The sequence below is a fragment of the Festucalex cinctus genome, chromosome 19, assembly GCF_051991245.1.
Source record: "Festucalex cinctus isolate MCC-2025b chromosome 19, RoL_Fcin_1.0, whole genome shotgun sequence".
Classification (NCBI taxonomy): Eukaryota; Metazoa; Chordata; class Actinopteri; order Syngnathiformes; family Syngnathidae; genus Festucalex; species Festucalex cinctus.
In genome coordinates this window covers 10676184-10701550 of record NC_135429.1, presented here as the reverse complement: position 1 = coordinate 10701550, position 25367 = coordinate 10676184, and the positions used below count along the sequence as shown (strand labels likewise).

Sequence of the window (25367 nt, the reverse complement as noted above, 5' to 3'; positions counted from 1 at the left end):
TTGCAGCTTCCTGACATTAGCACCAATTCGTCAATAGAAACTCAATCCAGTGCATGCTCACCAGGTGTGGCGTGATCATTTAGCTCTCACCTAGCGCTACACCGAAAGCACATTTCTCCGCGTTGCGCCGTGTCCGACAATCTTAAGCCTTTTAAAGCCCCGGTGTGTGTGCCGGTGTGACTGCAGATTACAGCGTAGCCGGAGAACGGTGTGAAACAAAGCCAGGGGCTTAGGCGAGAGGGGGTGGGTTCCAATGCTTAGGGACTTGTAGCGTAGGCCCGGGAGTCCATTCCCTGGCACAATGCGCAGAAGAGGCAATTAAAGGAATGATTGTCACCTCTCAGCGCCGAGATAAAACCCTCATACTCACCCCCTCCTCCCCTTCGCACTATTGTGCCAGGTCTCTAAAGGGGGCCCGGGGAAGAAAGAATTGCGGCATTACGTTTATACGACAACATGCTCAAATGTATTTTTTGCGCTTTTTTAGCATTACTGCTGGTTCTTTAAATACTCTTCATCAGGGTACATATGGGATTAAAATGAAATGTTAAGTCGTGAAAAAATTTGCTACGCAAGCTGTCATTTTCGTTGTGACGTATTCAAAGCTGTCTTCTGTTCTCAGTGTTTGTTTTGCCCGAATTTTCATTTTTAAATATTTCCAAGCGTTCAGTGTGAAAAAACGGAGATTGTTGCGTAAATGAGAGTTGCAATCGCTCCAAAAGCACTTATGGTCCCCACTAGCACTAGCGCATGATCTCTTTTCAGTGGTTGGCAGAAACGTTACTGGTTTTCATTATCCAAAAATTTTGACAGGTTTTCACACGTTGAAGTTTGCAGAAAGCAAAAGATTTGCTGTTATTGTTTTGGTTATGACGTACTTGCGCATGCTATTTTTTTTTCTGTGTTTTCACTGGAAATGCAGCTCGTTCAGTTTTCACAGAAAAACAACAGCTAAAACTTATTTGTAAAAAGGCTGCTCAAATGCAGAACTGTAATACTAACTTTATGTTGATAATGATGTGATATATTGATTCAAAAACTTTCCCATCTGACGATCCACGAGCATGTGAAAAAACGCTTATGGCACTTATTAAAAAAAACAAAAACACCGGCTGTAAACCTTGAAATCCACACCTTGCTGGCATCCCTTGCTCTGATTCAATGCACTGCTTTCGCTTAATTAAATTGCTTAACGTGTCACCACTCAGGCTTCGCTTGATTTACTGTGAGCGCTAATTAATGTATCGCAACTTACGTGGTAACCGTATTGTGAAAACAAGTGTCAGGAACGGCTGCATCGTGGCGCCTGCTTCTCGGCTTAGAATTAGCAGATAAAAGAATGACTGGCGGACATGACTGAACAATAACAATATGAAATGATTTATTCCTTGATATTTATTAAAAAAAAAATGCCTGTCCAGGGGTGGCAGAGGGCAAAAGAATCTGCTGTTTATGTGTTAGCAGCTTTAGCTTCAGAGAAAACAATGATAGGAAACAGAGGGCAAATTTACTACAGGAAACCCCCCTTTCACACACGGCTACATTTTCCCACTTTGTATCGCTTGTGTGACTCACGCGACGACGCTTGCGACTTCCGCAGACAACCAGACGCTGTCGAATCCATCAAAACCGGAAACTCTCTAGTTTTATACTTTCAACAACACTTTGGTCACACCATTTTTTGTGTCAAATGTGCAAATGAAGTACAATTAGTCAATTTCCTCCTCTCGTGTTACTACCGAAGCCAAGAATGGCGGCGACGTTGACATTTGATTAGGACTCCTTCCCCTCGACAATCGCAGATTGTGGTTTTGGGGAAGATTCCATGTTCTCGCGGTAGCTTACGCGGGGACGAGGGACACATGGTGGCTAGCGGGCCGCAGGGACAAGAACAAGCCCAGATGGCCAGATTAAATGAGTGTCGTGTAATGTGCAGTTCAAATTGGAGCGGCTTGCCATGGCATTTTGGCAGAACAAAAGGAACACAATTAGAATGGCACTCAGCGCTCCACCGAGAAACCCAAACACCTCAAAACTGCAGTCACTACGCTACTACCATATGACATCGGCAGATGAAGTAAGGCGACTGGCGTTAAATACAAGTGGGCATCAACAAATACACAAACTTTTGTTGAAACAGAGAAGATAACCATCATGGAGTTTCTGTTATGGTTTAATAAAGGCTGTTTAAAAATCGGACCAATTTGCCTGACGCGCAAGGATTCAGACCAAAAAGTTATCTGGTGAAAGCAAAGTTAAAGGAAAACTAAGATAAAAACGGCGCCATTTGCACTAAACATACAGTAGCGACAGTCAGCATTTTCGCATAACTCTCAGCGTTTTTATGAGAGGCGGCAGCGGCAAATCGATACGCCGCCGTGTTGCCTCGTCCCCCGAGGCTTAATTCGCAGAACGCCTGTGTCACAAGAACGGAGGATCAGACGGCGGGGTGAAAAGGTAGCGGGTGTTTATTAAACAGATGCGGCACGACGGCTGGCGCTGTGTTGGGAAGATGGACGTAAAGGTCAATAGAAGCTAAAGTGTGATTAAAAACTCTTAGTTGGGTTTAATATGAAGCAATTACTTCGACACAGTCGGCAGAATTCAACTCTATGGGGCATCACCTTGGTATCAACTCGGTGACAAAACTGCTAAGATCGCCAAATGTTTGCACACACTTGGTTTAGCATGTAAACAATTAGCATTTCCATCTGACAGCATGTCAATTTTCCTTGAGGAAGTTTCTCAGTGTCATCATGTAATATCTGTTAAATCATTACTTATAAACTATCTGCCAATTTTTTTTCTATTTGATTTTATATCGTATTTTAATTCTCTCGGATTTTTATTTTTACAGATTTAAAGGAAACCAAACCAGATGGAAACTATGTCATGACATCAACATTTTAGCTTTTATTTCTGATTCATGTGACAAGGCCAAACTATAATTAATAATATTCATTTTGTCCGTGTTTTTTTTTTTTTTTTTAATATATATATATATACATACAACATCCGACCCCTGGCAATGGACCAAACTCCCGAAAAATGACTAGAATGCAAAGGTTTCAAATATTTTAGTACTGATTATTCCACTACCTATTCCAATGATTATTCAAATAGAGATAGAAATTGATTTTGAATTATTAAAAAAATAAATAAAAAATATGCATGTGAGGTGCGAGCATCGATTATTTTTGTCCACCTTGAAAGGCCTGGCCCAGCCTGGTGCCTGACGTGGGTGTCGGCAAATGAGAACGAGCTGTTGTAAGCTGAGGTCGGCCAGTGTGCACATCGAGTCCCTTTACAGAGTCTTTGAATGTGCTTATTATGCATTTCTTTTGTCAGTTTGCTTAATAAAGCGATTAAGAGCGCCACTGTGACCATCACTGAACACTTGTGGGGGCATTACAATATGTTCTAACTAGCGAAAAGTAGGCTATATTAAATTAGCTAAAAATGTTTAAATAACCGTGTCAAACACGTGCTGTTGTGTAAGTAGGTTGTGCTTGCTTTGCAGCAGACATATTATGGTTATTACACTTGAGCTTAGTTTTTTTTTTTTTAAGTGTGAAATGAGCCCAGATTTTGGATGGTCTCAGTCTATAATTTAGTTGCTGGAAAGGAGAAGTGAAATAATTGTTCTGACCAAACTAAAATGTTGATTCAGCTTCACAGTATTGTGAACGATAAAGAAGCCATGCTACACACAAACAAACACCCACACACCCACGGAGCCTCTCAGGGCCCGACCAGCTGTCCCGCTCCCCCCGATCTCCATCCACACCCACGGGAGCACCAGCGTATAAATCACACGCTGGAATGAAGTCGTACGTGACGCACACACACAAACTGTCCTTCCACACCTCCGCCACTATTCCACTGTGCCGAAAAACAAACACCTCCTTTTCACAAAGACACCCACCCACACCTACGTTTGGCTGCCTGGAAATATTCCAGGAGCTTCTTTATCTCCCACCTGAAGAAGACCTTAGCCTGCACGAGTGCTAATGAGTCAGGAAAAGACTTGAAAGGTTGCAAGCGGCCGATAAGGAGAGAAGGTCACGTTGCATAACGAGTGTGTTGGGTGGCACGTGTGACGTAATACAACCCCCTAAGATGGCCACTGATGAGGACGGCTTCAAAAGAAGCCTGATGGGTAAATGCAGTCAGAAATTTTGCATTTAACGTGACTTATTGCAACAACTTGTGCCCTCAAAGCCATCATTTACTTGATTCTGGCTAAATAAATAAAATAAATAAAACAAACAGGATCTCTTAGAGGCGAATGGCAAATATTCACCTGAATGCTGCCTTCACTGGATTCTGTGTAAAAAGGCAGCACTGGCTAGCTTCTGTTATGGCTAATGCTGCAATTTTCAAGCTCTTGAATTTGAAACATGTTCAAAGTAAAAAAGTTTAGAAAGCCAACATGAAACGTCGCAACGTTCATGGATGAACTGTTTAGCACTTCATGTGAAAATATGCAAAAAAATAAAAAATAAAACAAATAAAAAATAGTAATAATAAACACAATGTAATACGTTTTAGCTCTAGTAAAATGCAAACCTTACTGAGCATATGTTAGTATAATGTGTGCTCATTTCCTCTGCTTTTGGGTTGGAAACAGGTGATTTTTAGGAACCCAACCCATGCTGGAGAAACTTTTGCAATTTCTGTAGATCTTGAGACATTAGTCAAAAAGCTCAAAAAACAGCAGGCCACATCCAAAGTTTCACCACCTTTGCATGAAAACAAAAGTTTTCTTTTTGCAATCTGTTGAAAAGGACTTACAACTCATTTGAGGTCACATTTGTCGGCACAAAACTACATCGTGTGGAAAATTCACGCCTGCTTGCATCGACCGGAGGCCGCTACTGTACATATATGGAAGGAAAATGTAGCAGCAGAAGCGCCGCCATGCCAGTCAAGCAAAACATACGGAAAAGACTAACTCTTCGCCTTTTGCCGGCTCCACGTGGAACGTAAACATCAGCGCGGGCCAGTCAAATAAACAGGTAATAAAACAGCGCTCCGCTTTTGCTTTGCGACCATCGTCATGGTTACTGGGGGGTTGCTGCGACTGAAAAGAACCCCCCCCCCCTCTTCGCCATGTTGTGCACACGTGAGCATTTGCATTGAAACATAAGATTCAATGAAGCGCGGCGAGGCTCGGGCACGGCGGAAAAGAAAACAACCCGCTGACCCTCCGGCCCGCGTCGAGAGGCCCCACATTTCATTTTGGACGGCCCGACAAGTGGGGAGATAAAGACAGGAAAAGGCGGGGGGGGGGGCTTTTGCAACTCATCACTCCGTCCGGCCCTGCTTTTCTCTATTTTTGTTTCCTGGGTGCATTTTGTCCATCATCATCATCCTCGGCAGTGGCGCGCCTGATGATGAAACAAACCCTGACAGCCTCTTTACATTTGCAAAGGCCCCTGCAGCAGCTGTGCTCGTCCCACACTTGCGCACGCACACACACGCAAAGTTGGAGCGTGAGGCTCCAGCTGGGGCCTACAGGAAGGAGCGGCCTCGGTGCGGCAACAACAGCAAAGAAAAAAAAAAAAAAAAAAGGCACCAAATGATCGGCGCAAAGGCCTTCGCTCGCCCTTCTTTTTTCACTGTCGCCACACGCGCGTGGCGGACAACAACACCTCTACTCTTCTTTTTTTTTTTTTTTTTTTGCTTAAACCACTGACTCGACTCTGGTGTGGAAACAGTAGTTCAGTGTTTCTCACAAATTTTCATAATTTTCCTTTTAGGCCATCAAAGTAAATTGAGTTTAACATCCCATCTTAGAACTATCCAAAATATCTAAGCTTCATTAAAACATTGTCATGTGCGATGTCTGTAAATCTCATGTGACTTCAGACACATTTGTGGATACAGGAGCTCAGAACAAGAAATTTCCCTCCATCAAAAATACTTCAACACATAATCATCTCCACAGGCAATAAATTTAGAGAAAAGCCCACAAGAATAGGCCGCAACTTTGAGCAAAAAGTAGGTCACTGGTGATGTGATGAAGACACACAAGTTATCATCTCAGTCAGCATCCCAAACATTTTTTACTTTTGCCAGTCACGCAACGAGTTAAAATCCACTTCAAGCTGCTCCACCTAACAGCGTGGAAACAGGAGTTCAGAACATTCACAAAAGGGCATCTCATTAAAAATACTTTTGAATTCATCATTTCCACGTGGTGAAGAAACAGCCGTGAGAACCGGCCAAAACAAAAGCTGGGCTGCGACCTATTCATTCAATTTGGATGATTTCCTACGGGGACAAAATGGAGGTGGGGCGCATTGCCGTGGATCAGCTTTGCCTGGTTTGCTTTTATTAAGCTTAATCAATGATTTCATTACCAATAAAGAGGGGACAGTGTTTATTGGGGTCCGGAGAGGGCACGGGGGTAGGGGTTTGGGGGGTTCGTATTTGAGGGGGAATGGTTAAGTCGAGCGTGCATAATTGTCTTACGCTAATTAAGGGAGGGCACCGGGGGATTGGGGGGGGGCAGTCGGGCCCATCTCGAAGCCTGGATGGAGGAGGTTAGCAAGGGGGCGCTCACGGAGGGGTTTAGGGTTGTTCTTCCAAGTTTGTTGCAAATTTCGACGCTCCGACTGCAAGCATCTGCTGCTAAATTCAAGACAGATGTGAAATATATGCATGCTTGCGGTGGAAAAAAAAACGCCACATTGACCCATTCGTGGCCCTTGAGACCATCTCTACGTGAGGTCACATGTGACATCGCGCACACGTCCGGGTGGCAACAGCGCCGATGGCACGCGCACAAAAGAACTCGTCATTGTTTTGTCACTGTTTACTTCAGAATATTTTTTCCTATACTAACATTTCGTACAACAGTAAAATTTGAAAAAAAAAGAAGCTTCTTTGCTTTGTGAAGTAAAAACAGAACGGAAACAAGCCAATGTAGCCGTGCTACTTAGCTAAACTGCCACTGTAGCACATATTTAGTTGTAATTATTTCACCTATTGTAGACGTGCCGAAGTCTCATAACTGGTCACCAAGGTTCATTTCAAGACAGCCTTACAGAGGATGCTGTGTGGCTGTGTGAAAGAGCACAAAGCTACCCTGATATGGCGCCTTTGCTGTTCAAACTTTGCGAGATCTCTGCGCGAAAGAGAATAATGACATGTAATCTATCTGGTTGCAGGACACAGCCTTAACTGGGTTGCGTATATAAAAGGTATATTTGGTGGTTCGGATGCAGGAATTTTCCTTAATGTAAAATATGCTGACGACGGCTTCCAAGAATTTGTTGCTGGAGCTACCTGATGTACCGTGTTCCTGCATGAAACTTGGCTTGATTAATTTAAAGGGCAAAGCCTGAAAAATGCTAGGTCTTCTTTGATCGCAATTTGCGTGACTTGTGTTAAAGGCTCCGATTTGTCATTAATTTACATTAATTGGTGCAACCAGTCCGGGATAAAGATAGACACAACTCGTGTTTTAGCAAATTCACAGGATCTCTGCATGAATAGAATACAACTAATGTCCTGTCCTGCCTTGTAGTTACTGAGTTCTGTGGGGGGGGGATACACACAGATAGCTCCTTGATGCAAATTTTGACAACTGTCTTTGTGAAAGTTGCAGTTGTCATTCCTTTTCATCAATTTGATAGGCTGGTGCCTTTGCTGGGTTCTGTAAAAAAAAAAAAAAGCCAATAGATGCTAAGTGATCTGTTTCTCGGGATCTCTGTGTGAAAGAGGCTAACGACCAGTGTGGTGAAAAACAAAAGCACCTCCAGCTACTTTGTTGATGAAATTTCAACTGAATGCTGTGAAAAGTGGTTAGAATACTCAAAGTGCATTCATTTAAGTTATTACGGGACATGTATTTGTAGGTAGACCACCAAATAAAAACAAAAATGCACTTGAACGCAACAAACGTGTGTGTGTGTGTGTGTGTGTGTGTGTGTGTGTGCGTGAGAGGGGGGGGGGGGTGCAGCAAACTTTAAATGGCCATATGAGACGTGCAAGAAAAGACGACTGACGACACGGCGAGTTGAACACTCAACGACACGTTGTACCACCACGTTATCCCGCAAATTCACACAACTCCTGCCAGCTGAGAGTGAAATCGGCCACGGCACGTCACACGCGAGGAGAAAATGGTCGCTTCTTGTAATGTACGTGAAACCCCCCCTGCAATGCGACTCGTCTAAACGAACGGGTCGCCCCCCTCAACGTGCACACATGACGCTAAAAAGGCACAATTTTCTTCTCGTTCCAAGAGAGGAAACGAAGCTTGCGGGCTAACCGCGCAAGGTTTTGCTTCGATGTTAGCTAGCTAGCAGAAGGTCACGCCAATACCTGCCGGATTCAATTCGCCTCCCCCAAAAGGGGGCGACCAAAGTACGATAAGTCGCGGGTGCAACCCCCCTCCCACGGAACACACTTTGAAGTATGGGGGTAAAAGCAAGGGAAAATGCTGATTTTGCGTGACCCCCTTTCCTCTGCTCGCTCGCTCACTTTGAGGAAGAAGGGGGTTATTAAAGGGACCACAGACGACAACACGCTCGCGTGGAATTAAAACACACTCCCGGAGAATTTAAACCCGCCTCTGCCGGTTGTTATTATTCATCAACATTTTCACCCTCCATAAAAGTGAGATAACACGAAGAAACCAAGCCGAGCCAATGGCCGCCGATGCCGACGACAGGGCTGAGTGGGCCCCCCCACACTGAAACGCGAGCTCACAAAAAGCCATTTTGGCTCAAAATTAAAAGGCACGTCGGATCAATTTAACACAATTTAATACAATTAGCACAAAGACTGGACACAATGTAACCAGGCACGGTCGGGAAACAAGCAACCAGGGCACAGAGATGTCAATAAAAGCTCCCAAAGAAGACTAAACACAGACAAAATGCTGCATTTTAGTACCAAATTGAGTCAAATGAAAGATTTTAAACATGTTTTTAAAAGACATGATCCGCCTGCTGGCAGCTTCACCCCCCTCTTCCTCCTCCTCCTCCTCCTCCTCCTCCTCCTCCTCCTCCTCCTCCCCTCCTTTCCTCCAGATGAAAGTTGAAGCATTTAAGGCGACAAACTTGAAGGTGTACTTACGTATTTCTTCTGAATAATATTCCTTTTGGGTCGTTCTTTGCTCATTATGTACTTTCTCCCCCCCACCCCCAAAAAGGAAAACTAGAAACCAGAGAATGGCCACATGAATGTCTCTCCCCCCCGAGGAGCACCAGCGAATTTAAATCCCCGAAGAAGAGAGAGAAAAACCCTTGATATATTTAAAAAAAAAAAAAAAAAAAAAAAAAAGCACAATCCTTTCTTCCTTCGGCGTTTATCCTTCAAAGTGGGTTAAAAACCGGCAGAATGTTCCCGTTGGAAGGCCGACGACGGACTCGGGGGTAACATAGCCCAAACAATCGCAACATAACAATAAGTTCCGTTCGGCTGCTCGGGCTCGGCTCCCGGTTCTTCTTTCACCATCGTCCGTCAGCGTCGCGTTGCGTGTTCCAATCCCTTCTCCGTGAGGCAATAAATAAGGTGAATTAAAAAGACGAACGACATATGTATATAAAAAAAATACAAAATAAAAGCCGAAGGCGTCTTGTGTCCTCTCGAGGTCTCTCGCCGGAGCTTCGCTGCTGCGGTAGTCGCGAGAGCTTCTCCAGCGGCACTGCCGAATCGCGTCCGAGCAGCTCCTTTCTTCCCCGGCGTCAGCCTATCACGACGCGCGGGGAGCAGCGGCAACTTTAAACCCCCCTCCGGGCGGCCCCACGCAGACAAACCCCACCAAATGAGAGCCCCATGCAACTCTTTATTTGTCCGTGCCTGCTTTACGCTACGTGTTCAACGCACGTCGCACTTGAAAGGGACTTTTTATGCCATTAAACACAAACGGAGATTTGGATGCGGGAAAACTGGGAAATCGGAGCATTGGAGGGACAAGTGAACGCCCCTTAAAGTTATATTTGTTATGATGCCTGACATTAATCTCGGAAATCAAAAAAATTCAAAGATGGGAACTCAAAGAATTTGGAGTGCGGTCCATCGAAGCTCAGGAAAAAAAAAGATCAGTATTTACTAAGTGTCTCACTCTAAATAGAATTTTACCAGCATTAAACCGAAATGGAGATTTTCGTTTCCAGAAAGCTGAAAAATCAGAGCATCCGTGAGACATCTGAACACCCCTTAGTTATATCTATTGTGTTGCTTTCAATAAACCTCTGAAATCTGAAAACACATAAAAACTGTGAAATCATAAAACAGTTATAAGAAACAGTTATAAGTACCAGAGTGGTTCCATAAATCGTTGTAATGTAAAAAATATGATGCACATTTTCTACCCACCTCACTCCAAACTGAGTTGTTACCTCATTAAATTGAAATGAAGATTTTCATTCCAGAAAGCTGGTTGGTAATTTAGAGAATTTGGTGAGAATTTGTTTGAATGACCCCCAAAATTCAAATTATGATGCGTTTTATAAACATCGGAACTATGAAAAACATGAACCATTTTTACAATCCACTTTATTGTATTCTCGATGTGGTTTTAATTAATTTAGAGTACATAATGCCTGAAAACTTAACGCTGCATTCCACGAGGAAATTTGAACATAGTGACCTCCGATTTAGTATGAATGCTAATCTGAACATTTCAGACCTCTGAATTAGGAAAAATAGAATGAATCATAGGCTATATTATATATAGCACTGACTGCAAGTTACAATACTTTAATACCAAAAGTAGCAAAACTTTAATCCCCGAATAGAAACAATAACACTGTAACTATTATTAAACCTTGGCTGTACAAAATAACACATAAAAGAGGCAAAACACAACAAGTGTTACTAGTAACAGCAACAAAGCATGATGGGAAAGCTTCCTACGATTACCGTTGCTCTCGTCAAGTTAGCGTCAGTCAGCTCAATAGTGCACCAGAAGTAGTGAGACCACGTTTCAAAATAAGAGTACTAGAAGTACAGTGTTAGTTACCTTAATCTTGCAAGTTTAACTTCATTTGGTAAGCGTGTCTTGTTAAGTGTAAAATGTATTGTCCCATTTAATGTACATTTGCTTATTGGTTCCTTTTTGTCTTTTTTTTGCCCATTATATGTTCATAAACTTGTTCAAATAAACACTGGTCATGCTCTTGTAAGAGTATTCAATTGTAAATGACATTTTTGATCAAATGCAATATTGAATATCATTGGAGGAAGTGCTACACCAACTGTAAAATTATGTATGTTCATTAAAACGTGAATTAAAGCCGGTCTGAGCCCTGAAACTCCAGGACTGAAAACGAGTCCCTGACCTGAGCAATTTGATTGGATGTTCGTATGCTTGTTTGGTAATGCCATGACATCACTACAACTAAAATGCAAACTATGCTGCTTACTTACGCTAAATAGTAGGGGTGTGAATTGCCTAGTACCTGACGATTCGATTCGTATCACGATTCACAGGTCACGATTCGATTCGATACCGATTAATCCCGCTACGAATTTATAAGTCGATTGTTGTGATTTTTTTTTTTAAATTCAAATTTAGAAAATACTAAACAGTAAACTTGTACAGTGTAAGATTTGGATGAAAATGCATTATTTATTCATCTGAAACTTCAGTCTTATACAGGTTGTAATCTGTTTCATGTTTGAACAGCATTAAAATAAAATATTAAGGCTTAATGTTCCGTTCATATAACATTCTTCCATGCTCAAGGTGTGAATCCTAACCCGAAGTCAGACGTTTTGTTGAATATTTTTCCATTAAAAATGGAAGTTTAAAAATCGATTCACACACACACACACACACACAAAAGGCAATGATGATAAGACGTTGAATCGGTAAGACTACCGAATGAACAATTCTGAGCTCTTAAAAAAATAAAAAAATAAAAATAAATCGATTTTTTTTTTATTGAATCGATTCGAGAATCGCGCGATGTGGTATGGCGATATATCGCCGAATCGATTTTTTTTTAACACCCCTACTAAATAGCACTGGTGTGAATACTTGTCTCTCAGCATTAAATACAATCAAGTTGGAGTTTTAAGAAGTTGGGGAAGAAACAAAGGGACAAAAGAATAAAAGTCAGAAGATCCTCACTGTTTATGTAAATTTACCCCCCGAGACCTCCTCCCTGTACTCACAACCAACCCCCCCAGCATTGTGACCTAGCATGAAACTGCAAGGTCTCGCTCTTAAAAAAAAAAAAAAGCCAGACCTCGATTGCTCCACTATCTGCGGCATCATGCTAACTTTGCAAATGCTAATCCCTGTACAGCACAAATGATGAAAGAAAACAACAAAGAAAGACTGATTTTTTTTTTAATGCACGCTCGTCATTTACACGCTTAGCAGACTGAAACTGGAGCCACGAGTTATTTACAGTATCCTAATCTGTCCAATCATTATTCATTTTGCCCCTCGATCAATGTCCGTCTGTCCCGACAGCCTCAGGAGTCCTGCGGGCTATTCTGAGGCTGCTTTTCGCTGCCCCCCACAACCCCGACCCACCTCCCCCCGTTCCTCCCCTCGGTGTTGGTTTGCTCAGGGGTCTCGAGCCCCGCTGGCTGGTGCTGACATTTGGGCCGGCGTGGATCGATAAGACGAGCTGCCGAGGGATCGTGACGGGGAAGCGTCATTAGCACAAACGCTAGGCTAATACAGAGCTCAGGGCCGCCATTGTTGTTTTGGTCGTGACAGTTTCAGCGTTTACAAAAACAATGTTGATTTTTTTGGGAAAAAATGTTGCGCTACGACAGTTGAAAGTTTCGTTGTGACGTCTTTGTAAATACTACACAATGAATACTGAATACATTTTAGCCATTTTTTGCATTTACACAAAAACGGTGGTGTGGTTTTAGTGTTTTCTTAAATGTCCTTGTCTTTGTACGCTAAAACAATCACTTAAAAACAATGTAATTGTTGTCAGTAGGTTTTACAGCATTTACACAAAATGGCAACATGGCATTTTGTAGAAATGTTGCGCAACAACAGTGTCATCTTCCGACAAGACGATGTGCTAACAATGTCGCTTCGAAAAAGTTTTACAGACCTGCGTACACTGAAAACGTTTTCAAACGTCTGCTCATATTTTGCGTTTACATGAAAACCAAATGTTTGTTTTTTTTTCATCATCACTGGTGGTTCAGTGGTAGAATTCTTGCCTGCCACGCGGGAGGCCTGGGTTCGATTCCTAGCCAATGCACCAATTAAATGTCAGGGTTACCTGTTTGACATCTATTAAACACGACACAAAAAGGAAAGAAGACACTCAGTTCAAGGCTCGCGAGGATAGAGGAGAGGAACTGACTGATACAATTCACTCCCGCACTCTCTGAAGATTCTTCTCCTCACCCTCTCTATTTATTTGGCTTTCCACGCCCCTAGTTACATGGGTGTTCCAACCCTAAAATTGCAAATGCAAGGCATCGTTGGAACACAGTGTACTTGTTTGTCTATGTGTTGTGCATTTGAGTGGAAGATTGCTGAGTACGTGTGGTCAAGTTTGCAATCATTTCTTAACAGAAAACAGGCAACCTCAGCAGACTGGCTCGAACCATTCTGCTGCGTTAGATGTTGTGGTTCTTCAGCTTTTTGAGTCATCTTCTAATAGCCAGGCAATGTGAATGTGAGTGGGAACAGAGCAAAGCATTCTTCATTGCAAGCAGAAGCAGTTCTTCTTTGCAGAAAACGTATGATAACTTATTATTTACAATTATTCCTACATCATATCAACAAACAACCAAAATGTCAAAATTGCGATCCAATGTCAGTAAGTTTCTGATGCTGCCGCAAAATCGGTAACATAGTAATTTTCAAAGACTTCCACCCTCGTGCTTTGCATTTACATGAAAACAGTGTAAAATATTGTTCCAAATATTTGTGTTTGCATTGTTGTCACATGTCCAAAACACACAATTGACACAATCGTTATCCATCTTCGGTTACGATCGCATAAATTTTACAATGAATTTGTGTCGCGCTGGTGGAAAACCAGGAAAACGATTTACATTTGTGCATGACAACAGCCAGACCGGCTCGTGTATTTTTTGTTGCTCTTTCAAGGGACTTGTAGATTTAAAAGTGCTATTTGGACACTCGTATAAACGGCAAAGCCAACAAATTTAAGAGTGCATGTGTGTGTGTGTGTGGTGGAGACGGCCAGGAATTGATTAGAGCTTTCACTCTCAATGTGGTTAATTGCCCAGTGAGGCTTAGCAGACGGTGCTGGCTAGATTGATGTCCGATATCCAAGAGGAGGGGGAGTCGGTGTGTGCGTGTGCATGTGCGTGTGTGTGTAATGGAGGCTGGGCTGATTTCGGCAGCATTGATAAGGGGCCAAGAATTCTCCAATTAATGTTGAAAGATGAAATGCTTAAATGTCTCACACGACTGCGGATTGATAAAGCCCAAAGGAGTTTTCCACGGTGGGTGGGAAAATAAAATTGAATAGAGGAAAAAAATAAAACAAAATCTCACAAAAATAGAATCATGTACGGTTTGTTTTGATTAGACGCTCAAATTTGTCAGTTTACAATTCTCCAAGGTTCTATAACAAATGAAAATACGGAGAAATTAGACTAAAATGAATGCACACAATATAAGGATGTACAGCCTACATTTTCTTCAGGTTATTTTTTATTTTTTGTCAAAAAAGAAAATGTGAATAAAATAATTGAACAAATATGTATAAATAAATCATATTAAAATTAGGCACTTGCTTAATGTAACTGAAAAAAAGTAAAATAAAAATAAAAAATAGAAAATATTTTGCCCCGCTGATTCTTTATAAAAGTTAAAAGTGGATAAAATACGAATAAATATGAAAAAACAAATACGATTACATTTAAATTTGTCATCTATGACCTGTAAAATGTACATGTAACAACATTTACACTTGCTGATTACAAAAATGTATGTTGAATGAAAAAACATTTTGAATCAAACAACTTTACAAATACACAAAGGCAAAGATTCTGTGCATTCTGTTTTAAATGAAGTCCAACAAGAGTTTTCCGTCAGAGTTTCTACATTGACGATGTTTCAATGAGAGATAAACAAAAGAATGTACGATACGCTGTCACGATGTTGTGCAGGCATCGTCGTCATTTAATGAAAACAATTTAGTGTACTCGCCTCCATTTTGTGCTGTTTGATCACCTGGAGACACAAACAATGATCAAGCGCCGCCAAATGGCTCCTTTGACTTGAAGTGGCGAGCGGCCATCTTGCTCACGCCCCTCAAAGAACTTCTGTAAGTTTTTATTTCATTTTCAAACCCACCCGCACTCAATTCCTTCAATTGTGGCCTCGTTTGTTTTCTTATGAAATTTTAAGTATACGCTCATGCCCTGAGGCCGCAGATGATCGACATATCGTCTGAAAATGGACTCCCCCACCCCACCACCCCTTTTTGCCAAGCCTCTACTAGGGGGAGGATGCACGCCTGAGGGGCCCCAAACTCCAACATGTCTTAGGGGGTGCGTAGAAAGCGGATGAGATGCCCTAAGTTGACCCATCTGGAAGGTAAACGCGCAAGCGTGTGAAGATCACAGCCTCGGCCTGATTTGCGGGCGGCGCCCGAGGCCGCGGCTTGTGTTTGGCTAATGAGGCGCTCGTCCCGACGCTCACCTGGCAATCCCGCACAGGTTTGCCTCACGCCCCTGGCTTTTCAACTTTGTCCTTTTGTGGTCTCGTTTACCATTTCAATGTAAGAAGAAAAACAAAGAGTCGCAAATATGACATTCTGGATACGTGCATTCATCACTGATCAAATATGGTCAATTTCCTGTTTCTTCACAAATCAATACTATTGGTCTTCCGGTGTGTTGTCTGTTATTTTTACGCATTATTAACCCATTTAAAGTGTTGAAAATAGCTTGAGAACAAATCTCTTGAACTGTCTGAGAAAGGTCCTAAAACTCCGCCTCTTCCATCACCCCGTGGGAGCCATGCAGCAAAATGTCGCCTCAAGTTTGAAAGTCTGTGTGTTTATTGAGACAGTAATGGATGAATATAGTTTGTTTACATGCGCATTTATTTCCAGATATTATGCAATTAGAGTTGCTCATGGCTATATAATATGAACAAGAGTTTTGGAAGACGATGCAACAATTTTTTTTTATTTCTATTTTGCTTTTTCTTTGGCTTTTTTTAGGACCAAACCTCAATTTCACTTTTTCCATAGGTGACTTTCTTCCTATAATGTTGAGTTAAACCAGATCTAATTCTGAAGTATACCCCCCCCCCCCCCCCAAACCCCCCAGCCCTTCAAAAATCCCACCACCGTGTGAGGTACTTTCATGCCAACGGCGTCCCGCGGTGAGGATAGCACTCAGCCACGCATTCTCCCCCAGCCCCTCACACAAAAAAATCTATGCTTATTCACTTAGTTGAAGTACAATTAGGCGTCTTTCAACTGCAAATCAAACTGGAGCTGACAATCAAGGGGAAAAAAAACAAAACAAAACAATCTGCATATGCACACCTCACATTGCAGCCATAGCCTATTAGCCAGCAAACGCATGTAGCTAAATTACAGCGTGCACCCGGGGGATTTGCAAATGAGCAGGACCTCCCGCGCGACTTACCTTGGTTTTTATCATGCAAAACATGTTGGTGTGATAAGTGAGGAGGGGCGCTTTTGTGAGCAGGTTATCACATTTTTTTCACTAACTTTGGTCAAAAGGTGTGAAAAAAAAATCCCGCCGAGTGCGACGTCTCGTTTTGAATTACACTTGCGCTTTAAAAAATGATGCAGGCACGAGATAATGTCGAGGAAAGATTTTATCCCCGACGTCGCTTGTCCTCCGTTTCCGAGCGTCTCGGTGCGTCTTTGTGTGTGAGACCACCCAGACGGTGCCCCCGCCCCGGCGGGCTCCAGCTGTTCCCCTGCTGTGGTTCCAGTTTGTGTTACTTTTTGTTTCCGCATGGCTAAGGTTGAGGCAGCATAGCGCCCCCCCCCCAACCTCCAACCCTCGCCGACACCCACCCATCCGACCCACTTTCTTTCTCCGTATTCCTCGCTACGAAGAAGAAGAATTGCGGGAGCTTTTGTGTCCCGTGCAGGTGCCCTGACTATGGGGGGTATTCAGCCTAAGACCCCAACCCCAACCCACCTCTCCACCACCGTTCTTCCCCCACCTGTGGCAGGTTTTGACCCACATGAGTCAGCCAGCCACTCCTGAGCGTTACAAGCTTTTTTGTTGGAGAGAACATGTGGCACACTCCAGCCCAGACCGGTTTCGACAGCCAGACGGTGGAACCGGGAAAGGGTGCTAGCTTAGCCACCACCACACGCATTGGTGACTCGGCTCTATGAATGCCCCGCACTATTAAACAGCAAGCCTGGACATGCTTTTGAGGCTGCATAATCAATTTTATTAAACAGTCAAACAACAAGTCTTGCCATTTGCTACAGAAAAAAAAAGACTTGGGTGAATATAAAAGTGAGAGTGGTGCTATTTTTAAGCTCACCCACCCTCTGTCACTTAAATGAACCTGACCTGATTCCTACGTCACTCGTACATAACGGCTTCCAAAGTCGGATATATAAATTGAGATGGGGCGAAACTCGCGAGTGATGGAAAGTCATAGTGAAAATTCCTGTCAATTGGTCACAATTTAGTGAAATAACCCAAAGAGGGTGGAAGGAAATGCAGAGTTCAGGCTTGTCATAGGTGATATGGCATGACTCCTTCTTGTGATTGGCTGGTTTACTTCCATTCCATTTGCATGGATAACCAACATCAGTTATAAAAAACTGTGCAAAACAATCCTGGATGAATAGTTTGGAAACCTTTACATCAGAAATCACGCATCATGTGAACCTCTTTTTAAACCATGAACCACCTCGCCACTAAGCAGTCCAGTTCAGTTTGGTCTGCCACATATTGGTAACCACCAACGGTTACAAAAATACTGTGTAACAGAATGGGTCAAATATTTTGGAATCACCACAAAATGCCAACCAATTGGGTTTCCTATGAAATTTTTGAACCTTCATCACACAGTCCAGTTCACTTGTGCCCGCCTTGGTGCTCGTTGCCCCGTAAACCACAACAGTCATAAGACTCCTTGCATTGACAAATGCATATTGGGAGGATTTTCCTCTGACTAGTTTGAGACTTTAAACAAGCTTTCTTTCAGCTTCTGATTGTCTGAAACAGACGGTGGTTGTAGCGCCACCTGGTGCTTGTGACAGTTGTTTCGAATAATACTCTGTGGATGATTTTAGCAATGCAGAGGCAAAATCTTTGCAGTCATAGTCGGATGCTTATATCCTGTATTAAACGCCCAAATTGCCTCTTACTCAAGCGTTATGTATTTAAAGAAAAAAAAAATCAATTTTCCACTCACGCAAAGCGCATCATGTGTGTTAATCCCACCTTGTTATCTGGCACATCAAAGCCAATTTATCCCGATTTAACATCAGTTCTCAGCCCGGCCAAGAGGAAAAGCACCAGCATATGAATTAATGACCCCCCCCCCCCCACCACCACCACCACCACCACCAAACCCTACCCCTCCTCCCTCCCACCCCATCTTTATTAATACTAACCTTGCCGCTCCTGCAAAAATGAGTTTCATCCCTCCCTGAAATGATGCGAGAAAGCTTCATCAGATTGCTTCCAGATTAAAAATAATTCCAAGGTAAACATCCTCCCCGCCGATGATATTAATTATCATTACTTTCAATTACGACCCCTGCCAGGGCCTGTCACTGTCGAGGGCAACTTCCTGTGGAGCAGACGCCACCGAAGCCGTCACCTCCACTAAACACTCCCGAGACCTGCTGGAGCCGCCCCACCGTCATCACTGAATTGTCACGGTAAACTCGCCGTGGAGACCCCCGCCATCAACCAGAAGCATTTGGAGCTAAAGCCAAACTGTGGCAGAGTTGCTGGTTTCTGGACCTGGATTTCCCACATCTGCTATCTAGCAGAGGGGACGACCCCAACAAAACCGTCAACCATCATTCCCTTATGCTCCATGTCGCCATCTTCCTCTCCACGGTCTCCCAATCCCGACATGAAACATCTGCCACATGAAAAATGGAAAAGCTCCTCATGAATTGTTCACGGGCCGGCGGCGACTTCTGGCGCCAGTTTTCAGGGTTCATATCTCTCTTGGATTGTCGAACACACTCCCGTCATCAGGTCATAAGGTCTTGAAAGCCTCTTTCGCACCCGGAGACGGCAAAAACAGCCGTATCTGACACCTAATGTTTTCACACAGCGACAGCGGATCCTCAGTGGATGAAGAACTGTCTGGACAGGAACAACAGAGCAGGATCATCAAGTGTCGGATGTCACCGTTCTCATAATCGCGTTACACAAGAGTCGTCCTAGACTCAATAAAAGTTGGGAAACACTGCCTAACGTTACTAGAACTGAACAGTGCCAAAAAACAGCCCACCAAAAAATAAAAAAAAATAAAAAACAACATACCATACCAATCATACAAACAGGAAGCAGCACAGGGTAGCACTTAGCGTCAACATAAATGCGCTAATGTGCTAATACATGGCGCAGCGAGCCCTGGTAGAGTTCCGGAGTGCCGAGGATACGGTCTGAAAGCCGTCAGTCGGACTTTGGGCTTTTTATCTTTCCCCTTTTTGTGATTGATGGCGAGGAAGACGAGCGCACCGGAGAGGCCCGCTGACCCAAAGTGCTTCACTGCAGCTCGTGCGCTCATAATGGAGCACTTGGGAGCGCAGCACTTGAAAAATGATGCCGATATATTATTCATCTCTTCCCATCGCGCCCACCGCGCCATTAGCGGATATTGCCCAACGGCGGCTGAGACAGAATACCAATGTTGCACCTTCATCCCCGTTATGTCTCTTTTGCCCCTGCCATGTGTGTCCAGCTAAGCAGCATGCGGCTAATACAAGAAGCTTCACTTAATGCTCTTCCAAGTCGTAGACTGTATTTTCGAGGGAAAAAAAAATATCTCTTTTGATGAAAAAAAATAGTTAAAAAATAAAAATACCTCTTTTGTTCTAAATGTATATATTATATATATTTTGTATATATACATTTTCTCATAAAAATGACATTGTTAAATAGATACTATTGTTAAATAAATACTTTTTTCTAAAAATAAAATAAAAACAATTCTTCATTGATCTATGATCCCCAAGCCTCCACCCCCCCTACACCCCCCAATTTTTTTAAAATTAATTATTATTACTATTATTATTTTTAAATATTGTAGGAAAAAAATCCATTTTGTTCCTGGAAAATGTTCTTTGCTTTAACGTTCTCATGGCAAAAGTATAATATTCAGAAACAGATACAGTGTCAATTTTAGATCACGATCGATTATTTTGTCATTAAGAGTTATTTCAGTGGTGTGAACGATTAATCGTGTCTTAACGCAGTGCGCTACTGGGGCACGTCCAACAGAGGCGCTGTTGATTCAACTAGTTTGCTCTCTAAGAGGGGAAAAAGCCACATCAGCGAAAGACGTTAACAGTATGCCAACAGTATGTGTATGTATGTGTGAATGTATGTGTCAAGTGTGATGGGGGCATCAGGAGATATTCAGTTTTCTTGCCTGTCAGCTGGTGATAGCGATGTTTCCACCACAATCATCAACTACTACTCCCTTTCACACACACACTCAGACCTGCCAATTAGAGATTAGCCTTCCTTTCGAGGGGTGTGGCCGTCGGCTGACCATTGTCCAATCAGGTGTGACCTTTCCGGGACAAGCAGCCAGCCAGGCGTTTACGTTCCAGATCCCACCGAGCTGCCAGGCTGCGGGGGTAGAGGCTGGAAAGGGGAGTGCACCACGTGACGGGACCAACTGGCTTCACACATGCTCGCTCAGATCTGCCCATTTAAGTGCCCGGCTTCCCTCCCTAAAATGACTGATTCAAACTAGAATAGCAGACTTACTGTGTCTTTTCACGCCATGCAACTTGAGAAATTTTGGTGGGTCTACTTATGATAGAGATGCCTACCAAATTTAATGTTGCTATGTCAACATGTTTTTAGGACTGTAAAAGATCATTTGAGAACCAAAATAACCCGTTTGATCCACAATGGCAGACTTCTTGTGTCATTTCGGGCAAGGCTTCTTGAGAATCTTTTTGTGGGTCCATTTATGATAGACATACTTCCCAAATTCCATGTTGCTTCGTAAAAATGGCTTTGGTGGATGTATTTGTAAAGATAATTTTAGCACTTAAATGGTCAACTTCAACCAAAATGTCAGACTTCCTGTGTCTTTTGACAATAGCTTCTTGAGAATTTTTTTGTGAGTATACTTATGATAGACATGCCTACTAAATTTCAAGTTGCTACGTCAAAATGGCTGTATTTTTAAAGATAATTTGAGAACCAAAATGGCCAGTTTGAACCAAAGTGGCAATCTTCCCGTGTCGTTTTGGCAATGCCTTCCTGAGACTTTTTTTTTTTGTGGGTCTATGCATGATAGACATGCCTACTAAATTTGACGTTGCAACATCAAAATTGCATTGGGGGCTGTATTTTAAAAGATACATCGAGAGCCAAAATGGCCAGTTTGAACCATTATGACTTTCTGTGTCTTTCTAGGCATAAGTCCATGAGACTTTTTTGTGGGTCTACTCATGACACAAATAGCAAAATTCATGCCGCTAAGTGAAACTGGCATCTGGTGACATTTACAGGGCGCTACTGATCCATCAATAAAAAGGCTGCTTCCATCCAAATTGACTTTTTCAACATGGCTTCTTGATATACGTTTTTTTAACGTGTCTCTAATCACGAAAGACAATTAAAGTACACCAAATTTCACATCTCTAAATGAAACTAGCTTCCACCATAACAGCTCATTGATAAAAAATAATAATAATTGACACCAGCTTGATGACATTCAGTCATTTTCCTAATTCTTGGCAAGACGTCAGCTCCGAACTACGAGCGTTGCACTGTCTACTGACAAAAACGTTTGGAGGACTGCCCTCAGTATCACAGCTGCGCTAACCCTGGACACTCACACGACATGAAGCTTTTTTGTTTCGGACTTGTTTGTGAGTTAATTTGGGTTTAAATACTTTTAGCTTCCATCCTGCGTAAGCTTGATGGATACAAAAGCTCCAGAGGAAGTGGCTCGTGAGTCAGCGTCAGTTTGCTTGAAGCTCCTCGGCAACGGAGGCTCTGGAAGTGATTAAGGCCGTAGGGGCCGGCTGGAAACATTACTGACGTACGTTGACCTGGCCGGTCCCCGTCGCGCATCTCCTTTGATGAGTCAGGATGCTTGACAAAAAGCAACAGCAACCGTACGGATGCTATTTTACGTCTAGAATGTGTAAAAGGGCGAAGGGGATAAAATGGCGTTTTTTTTGTTTGTTTTGTTTTCCCTTCTTTTAGAAACATTCAGCACATGCGGAAGCACATTATTGTCGCGCCTTGATGTGATTTAGTGCTTTGTTCTTTTCGACAAAAGGGCCATGTGTGGAGGATTGGTCGCCAAAAACCCTGATATGCTGATGTTGCTGTTTTTCTGGTGTACTTTTTAACACGCAGGCTAACTCTGCGGCCATGTTAAAACCCACAACATGATGCACAAGCATGCTTTTTGTTAGCAAAAACCACGAGACTTTGTGGTTGGGTGGTCGCGAGGACGTGTGAATCGAGGATTTCTACCCAACATACGCTAATAAGAACAGTTTCAAGAGCTGTTCAAGGAGGAGGCTTAGATCATCTGTGTTGGGTGGAAAACTCGCATGTCCGAAATAACTACTTTTCAGGAAATGGGGGGGGGGGGTTGATTCTGATGTTCAACAGGAGCCAACTAGTGAGTTAGCATCGCTAGCAGCATACTTCTTAGTTGTATATCCATACAGAAATGATTGATTTTGTCATCAAAAGCCCTGTCTTGTTTTTTTTTGTTAGCATTCTGCTTGACAGGATTTATTCACATCACAAAAAGCTTGTTTTTCAAACCAACCCATGTTAACCTGCTGATTACAAAACCGAAAAGCTGGAAACAAAATGTTTTTGTTTTGGTAATTTCAAGTGCTTGTAGTCAGATAGCTTTGAAAACAGCTGCTAGTAAGTGAGCCAAAGTGGCTGTACCGCTTTGATGCTGTTTTCTGTGTGAAACTTGCCAAAAATGCAAAAGCAAACCATTTCAGGTATTTGGTGACTTAGATGTCATTGAGATGATCTTTTTTGGGGAGGGCATACTGTGTTGCTGTGTGAAACCACACACAGTTGTACCAATATGCCATCTTTGCTGTGTACTGTGTGAAAGGGTACTTAGATGGTTATGATTCCCCCGTCTTCCCGGAAATTGTCCATTTGACGCTGTCTGCTCGCGACAAAGGCAAAGTGCTTTTTAAGGAAGTGCTCCCTAATGGAGGACACACTCCATAATCATGCCACTGAAGCTTCTTTTTGTGTAGGGACGGCTGCACCGAGGCCCCTTTGGTGCCGTTTATTACCGCAGGCAAGCTTGGAACCCCCCCTTAAAAATTCTAGACAAAAGCCGGCGAGAGGCTTCTTGACACTTCTCCCGACGCTTCCTTGAGCGCGGCGCTAATTACATGTGGCGCGCTACACAACACTCTAATTGTGGTGAGGCTATAAATAGAGCGGCTTGTTGTGAAAGCATCATGTCGGCGGCGGTGTTGTGACAATCCATCTATTAGATCCGCTTTGTTTCTCCTGAAAAGAATACATTTACTATAAATAATAGAGAGTTTGACACAGATTGTTGACATTTGGGCTCTCACAGTATTCTCACTGTCTCATGCGGTTGACTACAAAGAACCCCAGTGTCCAAATTACGTCAAAATGCTTGTTATGCAAACTTGTTATTACTTCAAATATTTAAAGACATGCTCGTGTTGTTGCAACTTTGAAAGGGAATTTTTGTTCCCAAGAGGTTTATTTTATTTTGGAAGGGCCTAAAGCTAATCCTGCTGCCTGGAAATTGTGACAAAATATGCTAAAAATAAACCTGAGCATCACATGAGAATACCTAGTTGGGATTTGGATGGATTCTCTACTCGGAGTTTGACAAGATTTGGAACTCACCCAAAACCAAAATGGCCGACATGCTCTTCAACTGGCAGAGCTGTTGAAGCTAGGGATGCAACAGTTTTAGATTTTGGTGTACGATTATAGTCTGAGGAAAAAAAACAAAAAAACAAAAACAGAAATGCGGTTTTACAGTTATTCTTATAGGAATAAGAAAATCACATCAGCATTCTTTGAAAATGTACAGTTTTAACAACAATAAATGACTGAAAATATATATTTTTTTAAAGTTGCTGCCTTTTAAAACAAATACAGTAGATTAGACAGATGGCTTGTATGCTCTTAAAATAGGGCCTGGGCACTATGTATAACAAGTGTAACATGTACCCTCTTTTTCTTTCATCTTTCAATTTCTTACCATTTCAATCTTACTACAGTTGAAATGTTCTTTAAAAGGCGATTTGTGCAGTTTACCGCAACACATGTAGGCATTTTGCAGCCGAGATACGTTTCTTGGGAGTACCAAGATGGCGGCCCCGTGGCTTCATAAGTCTCGACCTATGGCCTATCCAGCACGCGGCTATGGATAGGGGGGCTCGTGGAGCTCCCCGCCCGGCCGCGGCCCGGAGCCCCGGGGTTGGAGAGACGACCGGCGGTCGGTCGGTGGCGACGGAGCGGCGAGCGGTGTGCCGCTGGTTCCCGGCCGCGGCGACAACTCGGGCCAAGAGGCCCGACCGTCGCGCCCTGCGGTGCCCCCACCTCCACCTCCGCCGTGCCTCGCTCGCCGCCTCCTCGGTTCGGCCTCCCCATGTACATTCAACCAGGTCCAAACCGCCTCGGAACCCAGCCGTCGGGTACGCAAATCTCCCCGCGCGTTCAAAGCTGAGCCCTGTGTTGTTTTGCGCCCGCTAAGAACCATGTGGAAACAGAAGAGCTGTTGTGAGCAGAAATAACCGGTGTGAACAGCTTCTGTTAGATAATACTTACATTTAAAAACCATGGTTAATCGTAAAACCGGTTTAATTGTTGCATCCCAAGTTGAAGCACGCCTAAGGACAATAATGGCACCCCCAAAAGTTTAGAGGTCTTAATATATTTGCTTAAAAAATGTTTTGATCCACCTCACCCCTCCCTCCTCTGCTTCGGAGCTCGGAGTGGTGCGCGATGTCCGTCCCGTCATGTAAAGCAGTTGTTCCCAGCCACTAGTCAGTTTGGAAAGTTGAAAGAAAGAAAAGAAATAAAAGACAATGCTTCCGTTTTAAGTGACCAGATTCTCTCTCTTTCAACTGTATGACAGACTCTTGACCCATGTCAAGATGCTAAATACCTCAGTTGCTAACACTAATATTAAATACACAAGCTAGTAAAAATAAATAAATAATAAATATATAAATAAA

The 25367-nt window shown here is 43.0% G+C and overlaps 1 protein-coding gene across 5 annotated transcripts in view; it reads right to left on the bottom strand.

Moving 5' to 3' along the window:
- jarid2b (jumonji and AT-rich interaction domain containing 2b) overlaps positions 1-25367 on the bottom strand; it is a 128232-nt gene that overhangs the window by 61743 nt on the left and 41122 nt on the right. The window contains exon 1 of one of the 5 annotated variants that reach the window (XM_077507293.1): positions 9091-9191. The exons of 3 other annotated variants lie outside the window; for them this stretch is intronic. In XM_077507293.1, the coding sequence (XP_077363419.1) occupies positions 9091-9135 (45 nt within the window). In that variant the 5' untranslated portion in view covers positions 9136-9191. Of the gene's footprint in view, positions 1-8907; positions 8927-9090; positions 9192-25367 lie in introns of those variants that run through there. One more of the 5 variants, XM_077507299.1, reaches the window with a different exon arrangement.